Raw genomic sequence first — 19658 nt, forward strand, 5'->3', positions numbered from 1 at the left:
TTCAGATAGTGATTTCAACTATGAAGATGGTGACACAAATGATGTAGATGTAGATATGAGGGATTTTAGATTGCATACTGATTTTGAAGTTGAACAGCAGGATGCAATTGGTAGTTAAGAGGGTTTGGACATAGAAATGGATGATGTTATGTTGGATAATGATAGGTTGTATATAGAAAAACAAGGAGATGAGAGGGACATGGATTCTCTTTTCCATGTGGGGCAAGTTTTTGGTACAAAAGCAGAGGTGAAGGCTATGATCAAGGCACATGCAGTTGAAACAAGAAGACAAATTAGGATAAGAAAAGATGATTTGATAAGGGTGAGGGCAGTGTGTGAAGGGGATATGGAAGATGGGTCCCATAGGCAGGAGGTTGGGTCTAGCAGTGCTAATAAAGATCAGGGACCAGACCAAAAAAATATTGGGGGTAGGGGAAAAAGGAAAGACCCACTTGCTAGTAAATGCCCTTGGGTACTGTTGCTGTCATACCAAAAGAGAACAAGTTCATGGAAAATTACAAGGTTGGTAACTGAACATAAATGCCTTCAATCTAGGCAAATTTATGCTTGCACAGTCGGGTTCCTCTCAAACCAATTAATTACTGATCTTCAAGATGACCCCAAGCTGAAAGTTAAATCTATCAAAGAAAGGTTTTAAAGGAGGTTTGAAGTTGGTGTTTCTGACATGAAAGCTTACAGGGCAAAGATGTTGGCCAAGGAACATATCAATGGAAATTCAAAAGCCAATATGGGTTATTGGGGGATTATATTGAAGAGTTGAAGAGGACTAATCCAGATACAACAGTAAAGCTTGAATTAGAAGGATGTACAGATCCAACATCTGAGACAAGACAATTCAAGAGGATATATGTTTGCTTGGGGTCTTTGAAAAATGGTTTCAAAGCAATAGGAAGGGATCTCTTGGGACTGGATGGGGCTTTCCTTAAAAGTGCTTGGCCTGGTCAACTTTTAACAGCAGTTGGTCTAGATCCAAACAATGGATACTACCCTGTTGCATATGCTGTTGTTGAAGCTGAAACAATGAACTCTTGGGAATGGTTCTTGGAATGCCTTGGTGATGACTTGGATTTGAGCAACAGATCTAAGTTTACCTTTATGAGTGACAGGCAAAAGGTTAGTATTTTTGTTTATGTATTTTGGTAATTTATTTAACCATTAGTAGATTAGTGCTTTAGTAATGATTTGTTGTATGTACAGGGTCTTCTACAAGCAGTAGATAAGTTGTTTCTTCTGCAGAGCATAGGTTTTGTGTTAGGCACATCACAGATAACATGAGAAATATATTCAAAGGCAAGATTTACAGGGATGCTCTTTGGAAGCTGTCCACATGTACAACACCTACACATTATGAGAGAGAGAGATGAACAACCTAAAAAAGTAAAACAAAAGGGCACATCTTTGGGTATCTAAGATCCCACCAGAAACATGGTCAAGGTCACACTTTACTGGTAACTTCCAATTTTTGTCCTTTATTATCTAATAACTTTCAACTTATGTCCTTTATCTAACACTATTCAAATGTTTTGTTATAATAGGTAGAGCAATTTCAGATGTGTTGACTAATAACATGTGTGAATGCCTTAATTCAAAGCTCGTTGATGGAAGGGACAAGCCTATTACTTTGCTGGAATACATCAGAGAATATTTGATGAGGAAGATTGTTAATATGGAAGGTAATTGATAGGTCATCAGGGTTACTAACACCATATGCTACAAAAATGATGGAGTCAGTGAAGAAGGATGCAAACAGGTGAGTTGTATGTCAATTTTTACATGTGTTGTAACATGTGTGAATGCTTTACATATTTGGATGATAGGTACTGTAACACCCCGTAACCGCAGCGGAAACGTAAACGGGATGTAACAGACACATCTGATATCAACAGCATTGCTTATAAAGAAAACACCACTACAATAACTTAAACGTATTACATTGTTCCGAGTTTCGTTACCGACTAGGCGTTATCACATAAGTTTTACCAATAGTATGTTAACATGTTTAATACAAAATATAGACCCTTAAGCTTCCACAAAATAGCACACATCATCAAGCACGTATCACTCATTCCAATTTGGGTGTACCTAGAAAGCATGTAAAGAAAACGGGTCAACTACGAATAGTTGGTGAGTTTCACTAATTTAAATAAACCATGACAAATCTTTATATTAATCATAAATTAGCGATGTAATTATGCTGAGCCTACAAGTGAAACCTCTGTTAACCCAGAAACACATCTAATAACCTCTAGGGACACTGTTAACCCAGAAACACATTTAATAACCTCTGGGGACACTGTTAACCCAGAAACACATTTAATAACCTCTGGGGACACTGTTAACCCAGAAACACATTTAATAACCTCTGGGACACTGTTAACCCAGAAACACATTTAATAACCTCTGGGGACACTGTTAACCCAGAAACACATCTAATAACCTCTAGGGACACTGTTAACCCAGAAACACATTTAATAACCTCTGGGGACACAGTTAACCCAGAAACACATTTAATAACCTCTGGGGACACTGTTAACCCAGAAACACATTTAATAACCTCTGGGGACACTGTTAACCCAGAAACACATTTAATAACCTCTAGGAACACTGTTAACCCAGAAACACATTTAATAACCTATGGGGACACTGTTAACCCAGAAACACATTTAATAACCTCTAGGGACACTGTTAACCCAGAAACACATTTAATAACCTCTGGGGACACTGTTAACCCAGAAACACATTTAATAACCCAGAAATACATTTAATAACCTCTGGGGACACTGTTAACCCAGAACACGGTTAATAACCTTTGGGGACACTGTTAACCCAGAAATACATTTAATAACCTCTGGGGACACTGTTAACCCAGAACACTGTTTCGGGCCTTACAATATTAGCAACTCAGACAATTACCATCTTAATACATTACCGTATGATTCCCGTACAATAAACATTATATAAATACATTCATTTCCATGAGATCGGCATGTACTTAAACACTTTGATAAAAACATGCTTTCCGCCCCGGAAAAATATTTAAAACAGTTCAGTAAAAAGGGGCTCGTGAAACTCACCTTTTTGTGAGCAAAGATGTAATACTGTGCACAGCTACCGGTCCGGATCTGTAATACGATCCCTAAGTCGTTTTACTACACAATTTCTATTAATATAACTTAAATTCGTGTTAACCGGTACGTCTGGGGACACTGTTAACCCAGTACCGTACACGATCCGGGGACAATGTTAACCCCGAAACACTTCTCAGGACTTAGATTGTGATATCACTTAGAGTTCTTTAGTCAAAATTACCATTACTTTGTTTTCTCGTTTTGCGTGCCTAGCACGGTTAACCGTCTTTATGTTTTTAAAAATGAGTTTGGTCACATACGACCCGAAAATAGTTGTTACTGATATTTTAATTAAAGTGGTGAAATTAGAGCTCGGTTTAGACACCCCGTTTGGGCGCGGGGCCCGTTTCCGTCTTTAGTATACCGGAAACTGCTAAATCGGGTAAAATTACCCAAATCATCCGAATTACTTTCGGATGATTTATTTTTACTTGATTAACTTAGTTTCATGAAAATAGTCCATTTTTAGGGTTTTTATACACCAGTCAGCTCGCTTAGGCGAACTTTGCCGGTTTACGCGTTTTAAGCTTTAAAAGTTTGTTTTTATGTTCTGTTTAGCACAAATAATTATCCGTTTAGTCTCGGATCTTGAAATTTTGCACAAATCAGTTTTTGACAGTAAGGAATTTTATAAAAATATTTCCAGAATTAATTTTTATATTTAACATTTATTTATCTATTTTTAAACGTCATTTAAACACCAAATATGTCGAAAATACCAAACGACCTTAGAAAAATCCCAAATTTTTCTGGGATGACTCCTGCCATCCACATAGATCCCAGTAATTTTTACAGAACCAAAAACTCATTTTTCATGCCATTTTCACCAAAACCGAGCTAGAAAACCCTAGAACTCGTTTTACCGAAAAGCCTATTTAGACTTCTCCAATGGATCTGAAATTTTGTGTGTGACTTTTATATGTTATAAAAAGCTTATCTGAATTTTTCCAGAATTTTTCATGATGTTTAGCTATTTTTCACCATTTTTAGCCAAAACCGAGCATTAAATTCACCAAATATTCATCCTTTATCCAAAAATTACCAAAATTTCACAGATCTCATATTTTCATGTGTAGACCATCTCTGTGAAATTTCATGACCCAACTCTAAGTCTACCACATTCTGTCCAAATCACACAAATCATACGAAAAACCGAACTACCTTGTGTTTCTAGCTTTAGATCGCAAAGATCTTGCTTTCTAGCCTTTGCTAGCAACTAAATATAACACCTACAAGCACGATAACACCATACCAAGCAAGTTATACCCATAATCAAGCCATTTTCTTTCATGGTTTCGGTTAAGACACCAAAACAAAGATTTTAACCGTAAAAATTCGTTAGAAGAATGTATTAAAATTTTAAACAAATTTCAATCTGATTAATACTGATTAATTGTTGGTTTGTGATCCACCGCTCAACTAGCGCCTAACGTTAGAAGAATGTATTAAAATTTTAAACGAATTAGTCAAGTATTGAAAGTGCTAAATTGAAATAGGTCTGTATATTTAATAGAACGTATTATTGTATTTGTGCTGGTTGTAAAAATCCCAACTAAGCGCCGACTTTGATTAATCTCTTTTTTTTCGGTTAAACACTTAATTCGGCTTAAAACGAGGCTAAAACGGTCATTTTTCGGCTTAAAAATAAAATTTATATAAAACCGATTTAAAAACTTTAAAAACTTAAACCCTGACATTTATTGACTCAACACATCATATTGTCGGTCATTGTGCATCTTTTTCGGCTTGATCGATCTTCTCTTGCTTGGTTTGATGTTAAAGGTTTCGTTTATCGTACCGACGTACCAATAAATCGAAATCCTTTTTCTGTGCTATAATTCACTTATCCCGTAGCCTTAATACTTCGTAAACCTTACTAAACATCATATATTTCGTCTATAATGTAATCCCCGATTCATTCGGGTTTCAATAACTAGCGATCGTTTGATCGCATATTCAATACAGTGAATTATATATTCACGTACAATCAATACAATGAACCATGTATTCTCGTATAATTACCATGGTAACTCATGTGCCCGACATTACATATGACGTAACTAACGTCTACCGGTTAGGGTATACCTGGTTTCGTCGGAATCGTTACATTCTCCCCCCGTTAAGAAATTTCGTCCTCGAAATTTTACACGCCCACTATCTTCTTTCGAGAGAAAGGTGGGGGTTTTTCCTTCAGAATTCACCCTCGCGTTACCAAGTATAATCTGGTCCTCCCTGTGAATTCCACTTAATCTTAATTAATAAAGCTTGGTATGTCCAAACTGTTTAGTTTTCCCGTCTACTATCTCTACGGAATTAGTTATGATATCAAGCATGTCTTCTATGAGTACCTCTATTACTAGTACTTTCGTTGCCTCATCGCTTAGGCACTTTTCAATCCGTATACATGGCAAAATATCCTGTATAGTACTTAGCCCCTAGAGTACTTTAATCGATAAACTAAATGACCAACCATGGAGATAGTTCTCATGGGGTCCAATTTATTAAGAAGCTATTTTCGGTTTTGCCAAACCTCATATCACCTCTCTCTAAGGTGATGCCTTAAAATGCCTTGTCACCTCTATTCAGGGACAATGGTTTCCTTTGAACGTTGGCATAAACCCTTTGCCAATCACGCGCTGCTTTCAACTTGTCTTAAATATTATAAATCCGATTGGTTGTTTCTTGAATCAATTCAAATCTTATGGCTTGATTGACGCCCATTTTCAATTTAACAAATTGGTGATAATTACTTCACCCATAAAAAGCTTCAAGCTCTCGATGCTTCCTTCCCCGCCTTCCAATAATAGAAGTAGGATGACTATTTTGATCTGAGATAATTGAAAATGGCACTCCACGACGAGATACCATTTCACCATCAGGAATTTGGGCGAGAATTCATTGTGGTAAACGTCATAGATTGGAATGAAATGCGAGGATGGGTTAATCGATCCGCGATTACCCAATTGTCCTCATGCCTTTGATATATCTTGGGAATTCGCGTCCCGAAATCCAATGTAATTTATTCCCCACTATCATTGGCGAATTTTCTGTCGTTGTGGCGTTCCCAAGGGTTTTCGGTATGTAGCCTTATCTCTTGCACAACTTAAATATTCACCAACATACGTAACCATATCTTTCTCCAAACTTGGCCATTAATAAAATCCTTTCAGATATTCGTATCATCAATAGTCTAATCCGATCCCGGATGTGTGGAATATTTCGATCTATACGCTTCGTCCATGATTAATTCACGAAGGTCATGGAGGGTCGGGATCCAAACCCGATCTTTGAAATAGAGAATTTCGTCCACGCGCTGTTCGAAATTCTTCTCGTTGCCGTAAAGTCCCTCCTTTTCCAATTGTTCCCCTTCCAACGCCTCACGTTGAGCGACTCGAATCAGGTCCGAAGGTTCGACTGGACTATCATCTCCAGCGCTCGCACTCGCAATGGCTTAACCCGATCTTTCCTACTTAAGGCGTCGGTTACGACGTTAGCCTTGTCGGGGTGATAACGGATGTCACAGTCATAATCGCTTAACAACTCGACCCATCTTCGATGAATATGAGACTGCGGTCTCTTATCATCTATAAAATTTGTACATTAGCGTCGTACAAAGGATTATGAGTTGGGTAATGTTAAAAATTCTTCAATAAACCGCTGTTAATCTCCGGCTAGTCCTAAAAATTGGCGCATTTCCTTTGGCGCCTTGGGTGACTGCCAATTTTAATGGTTTCTATCTTATTTGGATTTATGTGAAATCCTTGTTGCTTTACAACCTGACCAAGGGATTATGCCTTCTTTATTCAAAATCACATTTCGAAAACTTCGCGTATAGCTCATCTTGCTTTAACACTTCCACAATTTTCCTTAACCGTCGTTCGTGCTCTTCCTTACGTTGCAAATATATCAAAATATCATCAATGAATGCTATGACAAATTTGTCAAAGTAAGGTTTACAGACTCGATTCATGAGTTCCATGAATACTGCCTGCGCATTTGTTAACCCGAACGGCATGAATAAGAATTCATAATGGCCGTAGCGAGTCCGCAACGCTGTTGATGCAACGTCCTCCTCTTGGATTTTTCATTTGGTGATAGCTATATATAAGATCAATTTTCTAAAGATAAATCGCCCTTTGCAGTTGGTTTAACAGATCATTTACTTCGAAGAAGTGAATACCTATTCTTGATCGTCACTTTATTCAATTCTCCCTAATCAACACATATCTGAACACTTCCGTCCTTTATTTCCCAATTAAAACTGGTGCACCCCATGGTGACTAACTAGGTCGTATAAAATCTTATCCAACAATTTTTGTAACTGATTGGATAATTCTTGCATCTCGGACGGTGCAAGTCGGTAGAGTACTTTAGCAACAGGTCCAGCTTGAGACATTAAATCGATTCTGAATTCGACCTGTCGGGTTGGCGGTAATCCAGGAAGTTCTTCTGGGAAAACTTGTGGAAATTTGCGTACCACCGGGATATCTTTTATATGTTTTCTTTTAAATACTTTGGCAATCACGTTTGTTAAATACACCACGTCTTCTTGTCGTAAATATTATAACATCTCAAGATGAGATTAGAGTGATAACATAATACCGTAAACTTTTCTCTGTATCTAATCGCTTCATCGTCCGAAGGAGAGCTTCTAATCATCTTCTTTTCATATTTGATTTCAGCTTCATGTTGAGTTAGCCAATCCATGTTAACTATTATGTCAAAACTTCTTAACTTTACTGGTCGTAGGTCAATAAGGAAAGGATTAATCGTTCAGAATAATAGGGAAATTCCGAACAATTTAGTTAACCATTAGGGATTCACCGTTAGCGATTCTACAGTATAGGGTTCTATAGTTTCACTAATCGGTATCTTTCCAAATGATAGGAGGTTAACAGGAACTGACTTCTATCGACGATCGTAAAAATATCACTGAAGCCTGTTGATTTAAAACTACAACGTACTCAATATCACCTTTAGATCATGACGTGCTTTATTCAAATTACTCACAAAAGCACGGCTCCTTGCTTGATCGGAGGTTGATGCTTGTCATGAGGTTCGTCTTCCAACGACACCTTGGTTCAACTTTGGGCAATTTCTCTTGAAACATTCTGTACTGCCACATTCATAGCAAGTACAACTTTTTGGCATAATTTGATTTCTTTGGATGGATTGTTATTGAAATTGTTGGATTCGGAGTGGTTGTACACGAATGGGTTGGGGTTGTCGGTTCACCTGGCTTTAATTGGTTCTACAATTAGGACATTACGTCCATCTTTACCACACCTGTGGCCTACTATCACTCGACATTCTTCTTCCTGCCGATAACCATATTTTCCACATTTAGGGAAGGACCCTTCATGCGGTTCATGTTTCACACCAGAACTAGTCTCAGTATAATTCTGGGTTGTAGGTCATACCTACTTATTCAACAGCCTATCTTGCACTATACCTTTATCATTCCTCTTCTTTAACACTCGACGTCTCACCTAACGTCCTTCCAGTCCGCTTCTCATAGAGTCAAATATATCAATGCTGGCTTGTGACACAACCCTTCCAAATGTTGTATATTTTACAGGGTTGACTATACTCCTTATCGATGGAGTTAGTCCCAATATAGCGCTCACTTCGCTTAGTTTCAGGAGTAATTAGCCATGTTACCAGACATGACAATTCCTTCAAACGATTAACGTGTTCTATGTGATCAGCACACAACATTTCTATCTTCCATAACTCAGTTTCCAATCTCTGAACTTAATTATTCGAATAAAAGTGCTCTAGCACAAGAATTTTAAATTCCGATCATATCATCCGAGTAATAATTTTCTAACTGTAATTTTGTACCATCGTGTTCCATCATGATACAACATAATCTACCAACATATCTGTAGCATATTTCACTACACAATGTTCTAGACTCTTACCAATATCCTTAACCATTTCGATCTTTTCTATCCACTCGCTAATCTATTCCTCCCTTTTCCATCGGTGGACTATTAATAATTTCCTTACCACAAACAACAAACATATCCTTCCTACCGGATCTAATTCATTACGACTACTATTCATGTTTAGTCTATAACTAATACTTGTAGTCATAATAGTATTTGGTGGAACATTATCACTCTTAGTAATAACACTAAGAATTGAACTATTCATAATCATGTGATTGCTCGATCTATAATTCTGCGATCACATTTGCATCAACACTAGCAGTGATCTATGATACGGCATTCGGTATCATCATCTGCTTTCTTTGAGCAATCTACTGAATCATATCAATCTCCATCATTGGAGTTACTCATTTTATGTCATTCTGCCGTACTCATTCCGTACGCAGTAATCAAAACTAATCTCACCATATAACTCGTTACCAGCTCAATCATAACAACAGGTATACATACACCCCAAATATTATCATACATATTACACATACCAGTATCTAGTATATATATGTCCCACAAATATGAACTCACATGGACTTAACCTGAAGTCGGTTAACGTTCAAATATGTTTCATAATCCTTGTCACCAACCGACATATAGATCTTTCTCAACAAGGTTAATGTTTAATACACTTGATTTCAATATCCTTCTGCATGTCAGCATAACCGATACATGCTCACCGTGAGCACCGAACGATTACGTACCACGGAGTTATAATATCCGTGTCTATTCGTATTTCCGGTATACGCGGTATACCACCTACGAACGAATAACCAATTATGCTATAATGATTCCAACACCTCTTTGTGTGTAGGTAATCATTCTATTCGAGTATACATGGGTATAGGCATCTAACGGATGTAAGGATAACATAGGGAGTTGTAAGGTTCAAGGTAATTGCGCAACATGGGTTGCCTTCAAATATTATCAATTTTTTTTTGATGGAATAAGAACGGGTTCAGGTACAGGTTCGTCCGTACATGAGGGTCGGTGGTTCGGGTGAACATCTGGGGTTATTAGAATATACGGTACCGGTATTGGTAGGGTAAGGGATTTATCAATTTCGGTTGGGAGTGACGGTTACTAGATATTTCTGGTTAATGTCAAACGGGAGATCTAACTTGGTACTATCATAACTATGGCCCGATAAGTCAGACTCATTATCAACCGATGCTCTAGAAATCTCAGCATCCTCGGTACTTTTTATTATTTCCTTCCCCGGTTCCTTATCCGGGTCCCATTTCTCAATACATGTACCCACAAGATATGTACATATATATATATACACATTAACACGTATAAATAATACTATATACTTTACACATACGTTGCCATTTTTACCTATTAATGTACCCCGTGACTTCCCCTGAATTCCCTCGTGCGGACAAGTCTGTTATTATGTTCCGGACCATAATAACCCACTTGTCCATCCAAGTTCATCCAGTTCTCGTCACTATAAATTATTAGTTGATATTCAGATCCTATAATACTTGAGCTACTGGTTATATTTTAGGTATCTTTTAAAGACATCCTAATTCTTTTATAACCAATGGCTCTGATACCAAGTTCTGTAACACCCCGTAACCGCAGCGGAAACGTAAACGGGATGTAACAGACACATCTGATATCAACAGCATTGCTTATAAAGAAAACACCACTACAATAACTTAAACGTATTACATTGTTCCGAGTTTCGTTACCGACTAGGCGTTATCACATAAGTTTTACCAATAGTATGTTAACATGTTTAATACAAAATATAGACCCTTAAGCTTCCACAAAATAGCACACATCATCAAGCACGTATCACTCATTCCAATTTGGGTGTACCTAGAAAGCATGTAAAGAAAACGGGTCAACTACGAATAGTTGGTGAGTTTCACTAATTTAAATAAACCATGACAAATCTTTATATTAATCATAAATTAGCGATGTAATTATGCTGAGCCTACAAGTGAAACCTCTGTTAACCCAGAAACACATCTAATAACCTCTAGGGACACTGTTAACCCAGAAACACATTTAATAACCTCTGGGGACACTGTTAACCCAGAAACACATTTAATAACCTCTGGGGACACTGTTAACCCAGAAACACATTTAATAACCTCTGGGGACACTGTTAACCCAGAAACACATTTAATAACCTCTGGGGACACTGTTAACCCAGAAACACATCTAATAACCTCTAGGGACACTGTTAACCCAGAAACACATTTAATAACCTCTGGGGACACAGTTAACCCAGAAACACATTTAATAACCTCTGGGGACACTGTTAACCCAGAAACACATTTAATAACCTCTGGGGACACTGTTAACCCAGAAACACATTTAATAACCTCTGGGGACACTGTTAACCAGAAATACATTTAATAACCTCTGGGGACACTGTTAACCCAGAACACTGTTAATAACCTCTGGGGACACTGTTAACCCAGAAATACATTTAATAACCTCTGGGGACACTGTTAACCCAGAACACTGTTTCGGGCCTTACAATATTAGCAACTCAGACAATTACCATCTTAATACATTACCGTACGATTCCCGTACAATAAACATTATATAAATACATTCATTTCCATGCGATCGGCATGTACTTAAACACTTTGATAAAAACATGCTTTCCGCCCCGGGAAAATATTTAAAACAGTTCAGTAAAAAGGGGCTCGTGAAACTCACCTTTTTGTGAGCAAAGATGTAATACTGTGCACAGCTACCGGTCCGGATCTGTAATACGATCCCTAAGTCGTTACTACACAATTTCTATTAATATAACTTAAATTCGTGTTAACCGGTACGTCTGGGGACACTGTTAACCCAGTACCGTACACGATCCGGGGACAATGTTAACCCCGAAACACTTCTCAGGACTTAGATTGTGATATCACTTAGAGTTCTTTAGTCAAAATTACCATTACTTTGTTTTCTCGTTTTGCGTGCCTAGCACGGTTAACCGTCTTTATGTTTTTAAAAATGAGTTTGGTCACATACGACCCGAAAATAGTTGTTACTGATATTTTAATTAAAGTGGTGAAATTAGAGCTCGGTTTAGACACCCCGTTTGGGCGCGGGGCCCGTTTCCGTCTTTAGTATACCGGAAACTGCTAAATCGGGTAAAATTACCCAAATCATCCGAATTACTTTCGGATGATTTATTTTTACTTGATTAACTTAGTTTCATGAAAATAGTCCATTTTTAGGGTTTTTATACACCAGTCAGCTCGCTTAGGCGAACTTTGCCGGTTTACGCGTTTTAAGCTTTAAAAGTTTGTTTTTATGTTCTGTTTAGCACAAATAATTATCCGTTTAGTCTCGGATCTTGAAATTTTGCACAAATCAGTTTTTGACAGTAAGGAATTTTATAAAAATATTTCCAGAATTAATTTTTATATTTAACATTTATTTATCTATTTTTAAACGTCATTTAAACACCAAATATGTCGAAAATACCAAACGACCTTAGAAAAATCCCAAATTTTTCTGGGATGACTCCTGCCATCCACATAGATCCCAGTAATTTTTACAGAACCAAAAACTCATTTTTCATGCCATTTTCACCAAAACCGAGCTAGAAAACCCTAGAACTCGTTTTACCGAAAAGCCTATTTAGACTTCTCCAATGGATCTGAAATTTTGTGTGTGACTTTTATATGTTATAAAAAGCTTATCTGAATTTTTCCAGAATTTTTCATGATGTTTAGCTATTTTTCACCATTTTTAGCCAAAACCGAGCATTAAATTCACCAAATATTCATCCTTTATCCAAAAATTACCAAAATTTCACAGATCTCATATTTTCATGTGTAGACCATCTCTGTGAAATTTCATGACCCAACTCTAAGTCTACCACAATCTGTCCAAATCACACAAATCATACGAAAAACCGAACTACCTTGTGTTTCTAGCTTTAGATCGCAAAGATCTTGCTTTCTAGCCTTTGCTAGCAACTAAATATAACACCTACAAGCACGATAACACCACACCAAGGAAGTTATACCCATAATCAAGCCATTTTCTTTCATGGTTTCGGTTAAGACACCAAAACAAAGATTTTAACCGTAAAAATTCGTTTTTGACTCTTTTAACTCCTTTCTTGGACCAAGATCCCTTGTATAACTTGTATACATCACTTGATCATGCAAGAATCGGTTTCATCTCGGGTTTTCACACATTTTTCCCTTGAAACCTCATTTTCTCAAGATTTTGGAATTAAAAACCAAGATTAAACCATAATAACATGTTTATACCTTATGATTCTTGCTTAAAAACTTGGGTTTTTGGATGAATGTTGACGAGTGTTGAGAGAAATGTGGAGTTGGAGTGTTAAAAAAAGAAAATGATATGTGTGTGTGCACCAAATGGACCGATCGGTCCATGTATGGTGTGGGGTGGGGCCCACATCTCTAACCTTGGCCACACATTTGGATTGTGTAATCCGGATAATGTTGTGGATAATCTGGTTCAGTTCGTTTTTCGGTTAAACACTTAATTCGGCTTAAAACGAGGCTAAAACGGTCATTTTTCGGCTTAAAAATAAAATTTATATAAAACCGATTTAAAAACTTTAAAAACTTAAACCCTGACATTTATTGACTCAACACATCATATTGTCGGTCATTGTGCATCTTTTTCGGCTTGATCGATCTTCTCTTGCTTGGTTTGATGTTAAAGGTTTCGTTTATCGTACCGACGTACCAATAAATCGAAATCCTTTTTCTGTGCTATAATTCACTTATCCCGTAGCCTTAATACTTCGTAAACCTTACTAAACATCATATATTTCGTCTATAATGTAATCCCCGATTCATTCGGGTTTCAATAACTAGCGATCGTTTGATCGCATATTCAATACAGTGAATTATATATTCACGTACAATCAATACAATGAACCATGTATTCTCGTATAATTACCATGGTAACTCATGTGCCCGACATTACATATGACGTAACTAACGTCTACCGGTTAGGGTATACCTGGTTTCGTCGGAATCGTTACAGGTACACTGTGCATTGGAATGGTGAGGAGCATTATCAGGTCACAGGACCAAATGGTGATCAGTGTGTAGTGAACATGACCACAAATACATGTGCATGTAGGAGATGGGAGGTAACTGGGATTCCTTGCAGACATGTGGTGGCAAGTATTTGGGTGAAGGCTGCTCATGACCCAACTGTTGGCAGGCCAGAAATATTTGTCAACCCAATTTACACAATGGATAGGTGGAAGGCGGTGTATAGCTACAAGGTGTATCCTATCAATGGTATGAGTATGTGGCCCATATCACAAGTCCCAATACAGATCACAGCTCCTAAATACAAAAAGCCAATTGGAAGACCAAATAAATCAAGGAAAAAGTCAACCATGGAGAAGGAAGATGGTGGTTCAAGGAAAAAGTCAAAGGTTAATGCAAAGGGCAAGAGAAAGGTTGTGGAGGGTGAATGTCAGCAAGCAAAGGCAGTGAGGAAGTCAAGGCCAAAAGGATCCAATGCTTGTGGGACATGTGGTCAAAAGGGTCACAACAAAAGATCATGCATGGCTTCAGTTGCTGATTAATGTTATATGACTACTGTTTGACTTTTTATGTAGCTTTTAAGTTGTTGGCTTTATGAACAGGTTCCTTTTGTTTATTGTTTTGTGGTTGTTCAATGGTTGTTGAATGTTTGATAGATGTTTAATTGGCAAGTATCTTTTAATATGGTTGTTCATCATTTAAGTTGGTTGTTGTTTGCATTTAAAATTGTTGGTGGTGATTGTGACTTATATTGGACATATTTGTCCTTGGAACAGATTTGAATTGTTTTGGGTATATTGCCCTTGGAACTGATTTTACTTATTTAGGACATATTTGACCATATTTTATGACAGATTTGCCCTTGATGGATGTGCAGAATTGGATTGATGGATGTGTAGATGTTTAAATGAGCAGATGGATGTGTAGAATTGGATAAATGGATGTGCAGAATTGAATTGATGGATGTGCAGATGTGCATATGGATGTGCATATTGTGACTGTTTGTGCAGATGTGCATATGGATGTGCATATTGTGACTGTTTGTGCAGATTGTGCATAATGTCTCACACACTCTTCAATCTAGCACAATTGACCACACTTGCACATTTGAACACATTATTCAACACACTTGGATCATACTTTGTCAACACATTGAACACCCTATTTAGCATTAACACATTACATCATACTACTGATTATACATTGCTTAAAAGGATCCCAAATTACATCCAAAATAAAGTCAAAATAAATAAAGTCAAAAACTTCAAAATACAAAAAGTCAACAATTTCAAAATACAAAAAGTCAACAACTTCAAATACAGTCAAGTAACAACATTTTCATTGCAATTACAATTGCAATGAAAATGACCCAACTAATGACCAATCTCTTCTTCATCTTCCTTGCTTCTGCTTTATAACTCTCTAAACTTTTTTCAACATTGTTTTTCGACTTCAACAAGCCCGGGATAATCTCCATTGCCCGTTCACACATTGGTGGGTCACGCCATCCAAGAAAGGGGCAATCCGATGTCTGGAAAAGAGGAGAAAGATGAAGGATAAACGATTATACTAGAACTGAAATCGAATTACAGAGTAACCATGTCCGGACAAGAGAAAAAGCGACGACCAGGATTTCTATCTGTCCATGAAGTTCGAACAACAGCTAGCTTGCCACAAACACAGTAAGTCATCCTCAATTGAGCCCTAGTATTTGAAATTCGCATCGAGCCCTAATTTGGGTTATTGAATTGAAGCCCTAATCGGGGGGGGGGGGGGTTAAAAGAGGAGGGAACTGACATACATTTGCAGGTATAGATTAAAAGACCAAACAGCCCTCACATGCGACTCACGTGAAGTTTTTTAACTGAGTTTTTCTAACCCAGTTAGCGTAAAGGACATAACGTGCAGGAAAAAAATGTTTAAAGGACACCGCCTGTAAGAAAACTAAAAAAGGGACACGATCCATAAATTGGCTTTGTTTAAAGGACAAAATTTGTTATTCTGTCATTTTAAAATTTACAAACAAATTTCAATCTGATTAATCCTGATTAATTGTTGGTTTGTGATCCACCGCTCAACTAGCGCCTAACGTTAGAAGAATGTATTAAAATTTTAAACGAATTAGTCAAGTATTGAAAGTGCTAAATTGAAATAGGTCTGTATATTTAATAGAACGTATTATTGTATTTGTGCTGGTTGTAAAAATCCCAACTAAGCGCCGACTTTGATTAATCTCTTTTTTTTCGGTTAAACACTTAATTCGGCTTAAAACGAGGCTAAAACGGTCATTTTTCGGCTTAAAAATAAAATTTATATAAAACCGATTTAAAAACTTTAAAAACTTAAACCCTGACATTTATTGACTCAACACATCATATTGTCGGTCATTGTGCATCTTTTTCGGCTTGATCGATCTTCTCTTGCTTGGTTTGATGTTAAAGGTTTCGTTTATCGTACCGACGTACCAATAAATCGAAATCCTTTTTCTGTGCTATAATTCACTTATCCCGTAGCCTTAATACTTCGTAAACCTTACTAAACATCATATATTTCGTCTATAATGTAATCCCCGATTCATTCGGGTTTCAATAACTAGCGATCGTTTGATCGCATATTCAATACAGTGAATTATATATTCACGTACAATCAATACAATGAACCATGTATTCTCGTATAATTACTATGGTAACTCATGTGCCCGACATTACATATGACGTAACTAACGTCTACCGGTTAGGGTATACCTGGTTTCGTCGGAATCGTTACAGGTACACTGTGCATTGGAATGGTGAGGAGCATTATCAGGTCACAGGACCAAATGGTGATCAGTGTGTAGTGAACATGACCACAAATACATGTGCATGTAGGAGATGGGAGGTAACTGGGATTCCTTGCAGACATGTGGTGGCAAGTATTTGGGTGAAGGCTGCTCATGACCCAACTGTTGGCAGGCCAGAAATATTTGTCAACCCAATTTACACAATGGATAGGTGGAAGGCGGTGTATAGCTACAAGGTGTATCCTATCAATGGTATGAGTATGTGGCCCATATCACAAGTCCCAATACAGATCACAGCTCCTAAATACAAAAAGCCAATTGGAAGACCAAATAAATCAAGGAAAAAGTCAACCATGGAGAAGGAAGATGGTGGTTCAAGGAAAAAGTCAAAGGTTAATGCAAAGGGCAAGAGAAAGGTTGTGGAGGGTGAATGTCAGCAAGCAAAGGCAGTGAGGAAGTCAAGGCCAAAAGGATCCAATGCTTGTGGGACATGTGGTCAAAAGGGTCACAACAAAAGATCATGCATGGCTTCAGTTGCTGATTAATGTTATCTGACTACTGTTTGACTTTTTATGTAGCTTTTAAGTTGTTGGCTTTATGAACAGGTTCCTTTTGTTTATTGTTTTGTGGTTGTTCAATGGTTGTCGAATGTTTGATAGATGTTTAATTGGCAAGTATCTTTTAATATGGTTGTTCATCATTTAAGTTGGTTGTTGTTTGCATTTAAAATTGTTGGTGGTGATTGTGACTTATATTGGACATATTTGTCCTTGGAACAGATTTGAATTGTTTTGGGTATATTGCCCTTGGAACTGATTTTACTTATTTAGGACATATTTGACCATATTTTATGACAGATTTGCCCTTGAAACAGATTAGGACAGATTTGCCCTTGATGGATGTGCAGAATTGGATTGATGGATGTGTAGATGTTTAAATGAGCAGATGGATGTGTAGAATTGGATAAATGGATGTGCAGAATTGAATTGATGGATGTGCAGATGTGCATATGGATGTGCATATTGTGACTGTTTGTGCAGATGTGCATATGGATGTGCATATTGTGACTCTTTGTGCAGATTGTGCATAATGTCTCACACACTCTTCAATCTAGCACAATTGACCACACTTGCACATTTGAACACATTATTCAACACACTTGGATCATACTTTGTCAACACATTGAACACCCTATTTAGCATTAACACATTACATCATACTACTGATTATACATTGCTTAAAAGGATCTCAAATTACATCCAAAATAAAGTCAAAATAAATAAAGTCAAAAACTTCAAAATACAAAAAGTCAACAATTTCAAAATACAAAAAGTCAACAACTTCAAATACAGTCAAGTAACAACATTTTCATTGCAATTACAATTGCAATGAAAATGACCCAACTAATGACCAATCTCTTCTTCATCTTCCTTGCTTCTGCTTTATAACTCTCTAAACTTTTTTCAACATTGTTTTTCGACTTCAACAAGCCCGGGATAATCTCCATTGCCCGTTCACACATTGGTGGGTCACGCCATCCAAGAAAGGGGCAATCCGATGTCTGGAAAAGAGGAGAAAGATGAAGGATAAACGATTATACTAGAACTGAAATCGAATTACAGAGTAACCATGTCCGGACAAGAGAAAAAGCGACGACCAGGATTTCTATCTGTCCATGAAGTTCGAACAACAGCTAGCTTGCCACAAACACAGTAAGTCATCCTCAATTGAGCCCTAGTATTTGAAATTCGCATCGAGCCCTAATTTGGGTTATTGAATTGAAGCCCTAATCGGGGGGGGGGGGGGTTAAAAGAGGAGGGAACTGACATACATTTGCAGGTATAGATTAAAAGACCAAACAGCCCTCACATGCGACTCACGTGAAGTTTTTTAACTGAGTTTTTCTAACCCAGTTAGCGTAAAGGACATAACGTGCAGGAAAAAAATGTTTAAAGGACACCGCCTGTAAGAAAACTAAAAAAGGGACACGATCCATAAATTGGCTTTGTTTAAAGGACAAAATTTGTTATTCTGTCATTTTAAAATTTACAAACAAATTTCAATCTGATTAATCCTGATTAATTGTTGGTTTGTGATCCACCGCTCAACTAGCGCCTAACGTTAGAAGAATGTATTAAAATTTTAAACGAATTAGTCAAGTATTGAAAGTGCTAAATTGAAATAGGTCTGTATATTTAATAGAACGTATTATTGTATTTGTGCTGGTTGTAAAAATCCCAACTAAGCGCCGACTCTGATTAATCTCTTAGAGACCCTATTGCCGACACGTTGATTAATCCTCATTTTTTCACCAAAATCTGTCCATTAGAAACTTTTATACATAAAATTTGGAATATATATGTACATTTTAAAATTTACATACAAATTTCAATCCGATTAATCCTGATTAATTGTTGGTCTGTGACCCACCGCTCAACTAGCGCCTAACGAGTAACATGTGCATACCTTTATCAAAACTAGTTGAGAGCAAATTCAATAACAAATACCTTATTTTAAATTTATATTTCAAATCAATTTCATAGATGAATAATTAAGCTATTCACACGTGAAAATAATCCATCAAGAGCAAGAAAAAAGTTTCACGCAAACAAATGTTGAATTATATATATATATGTATATATATATATATATATATATAGATAAAGGATCGCGAGTATCCTGAACGTAGATCGTAATTTTTCACAATCTGATATCGTAATTTAACATAAGGGTATAATTGTCATTTAACATCGTCTAAAAATTCAAT

General features: G+C 37.0%; 2 protein-coding genes across 2 annotated transcripts; both read left to right on the forward strand.

The window, feature by feature from the left end:
- Positions 1–136: 136 nt before the first annotated feature.
- On the forward strand, positions 137–14654 carry LOC143614525 (uncharacterized). The gene is made up of 6 exons (XM_077087939.1): positions 137–651; positions 693–1134; positions 1219–1264; positions 1557–1694; positions 1753–1771; positions 14198–14654. Exons 1-6 carry the CDS (start codon positions 137–139, stop codon positions 14652–14654), a joined length of 1617 nt encoding a protein of 538 aa, XP_076944054.1.
- Positions 14655–16953: 2299 nt separating this feature from the next.
- Positions 16954–17436, forward strand: LOC143614526 (uncharacterized). The gene has a single exon (XM_077087940.1). The coding sequence runs from the start codon at positions 16954–16956 to the stop codon at positions 17434–17436; it is 483 nt and encodes a 160-aa protein (XP_076944055.1).
- The last annotated feature ends 2222 nt before the right edge of the window (positions 17437–19658 follow it).

This window comes from Bidens hawaiensis, unplaced genomic scaffold (genome assembly GCF_021521415.1).
Source record: "Bidens hawaiensis isolate Kalapana, Puna unplaced genomic scaffold, B.hawaiensis_p1.1 tig00040142_1, whole genome shotgun sequence".
NCBI classification, from domain to species: Eukaryota; Viridiplantae; Streptophyta; class Magnoliopsida; order Asterales; family Asteraceae; genus Bidens; species Bidens hawaiensis.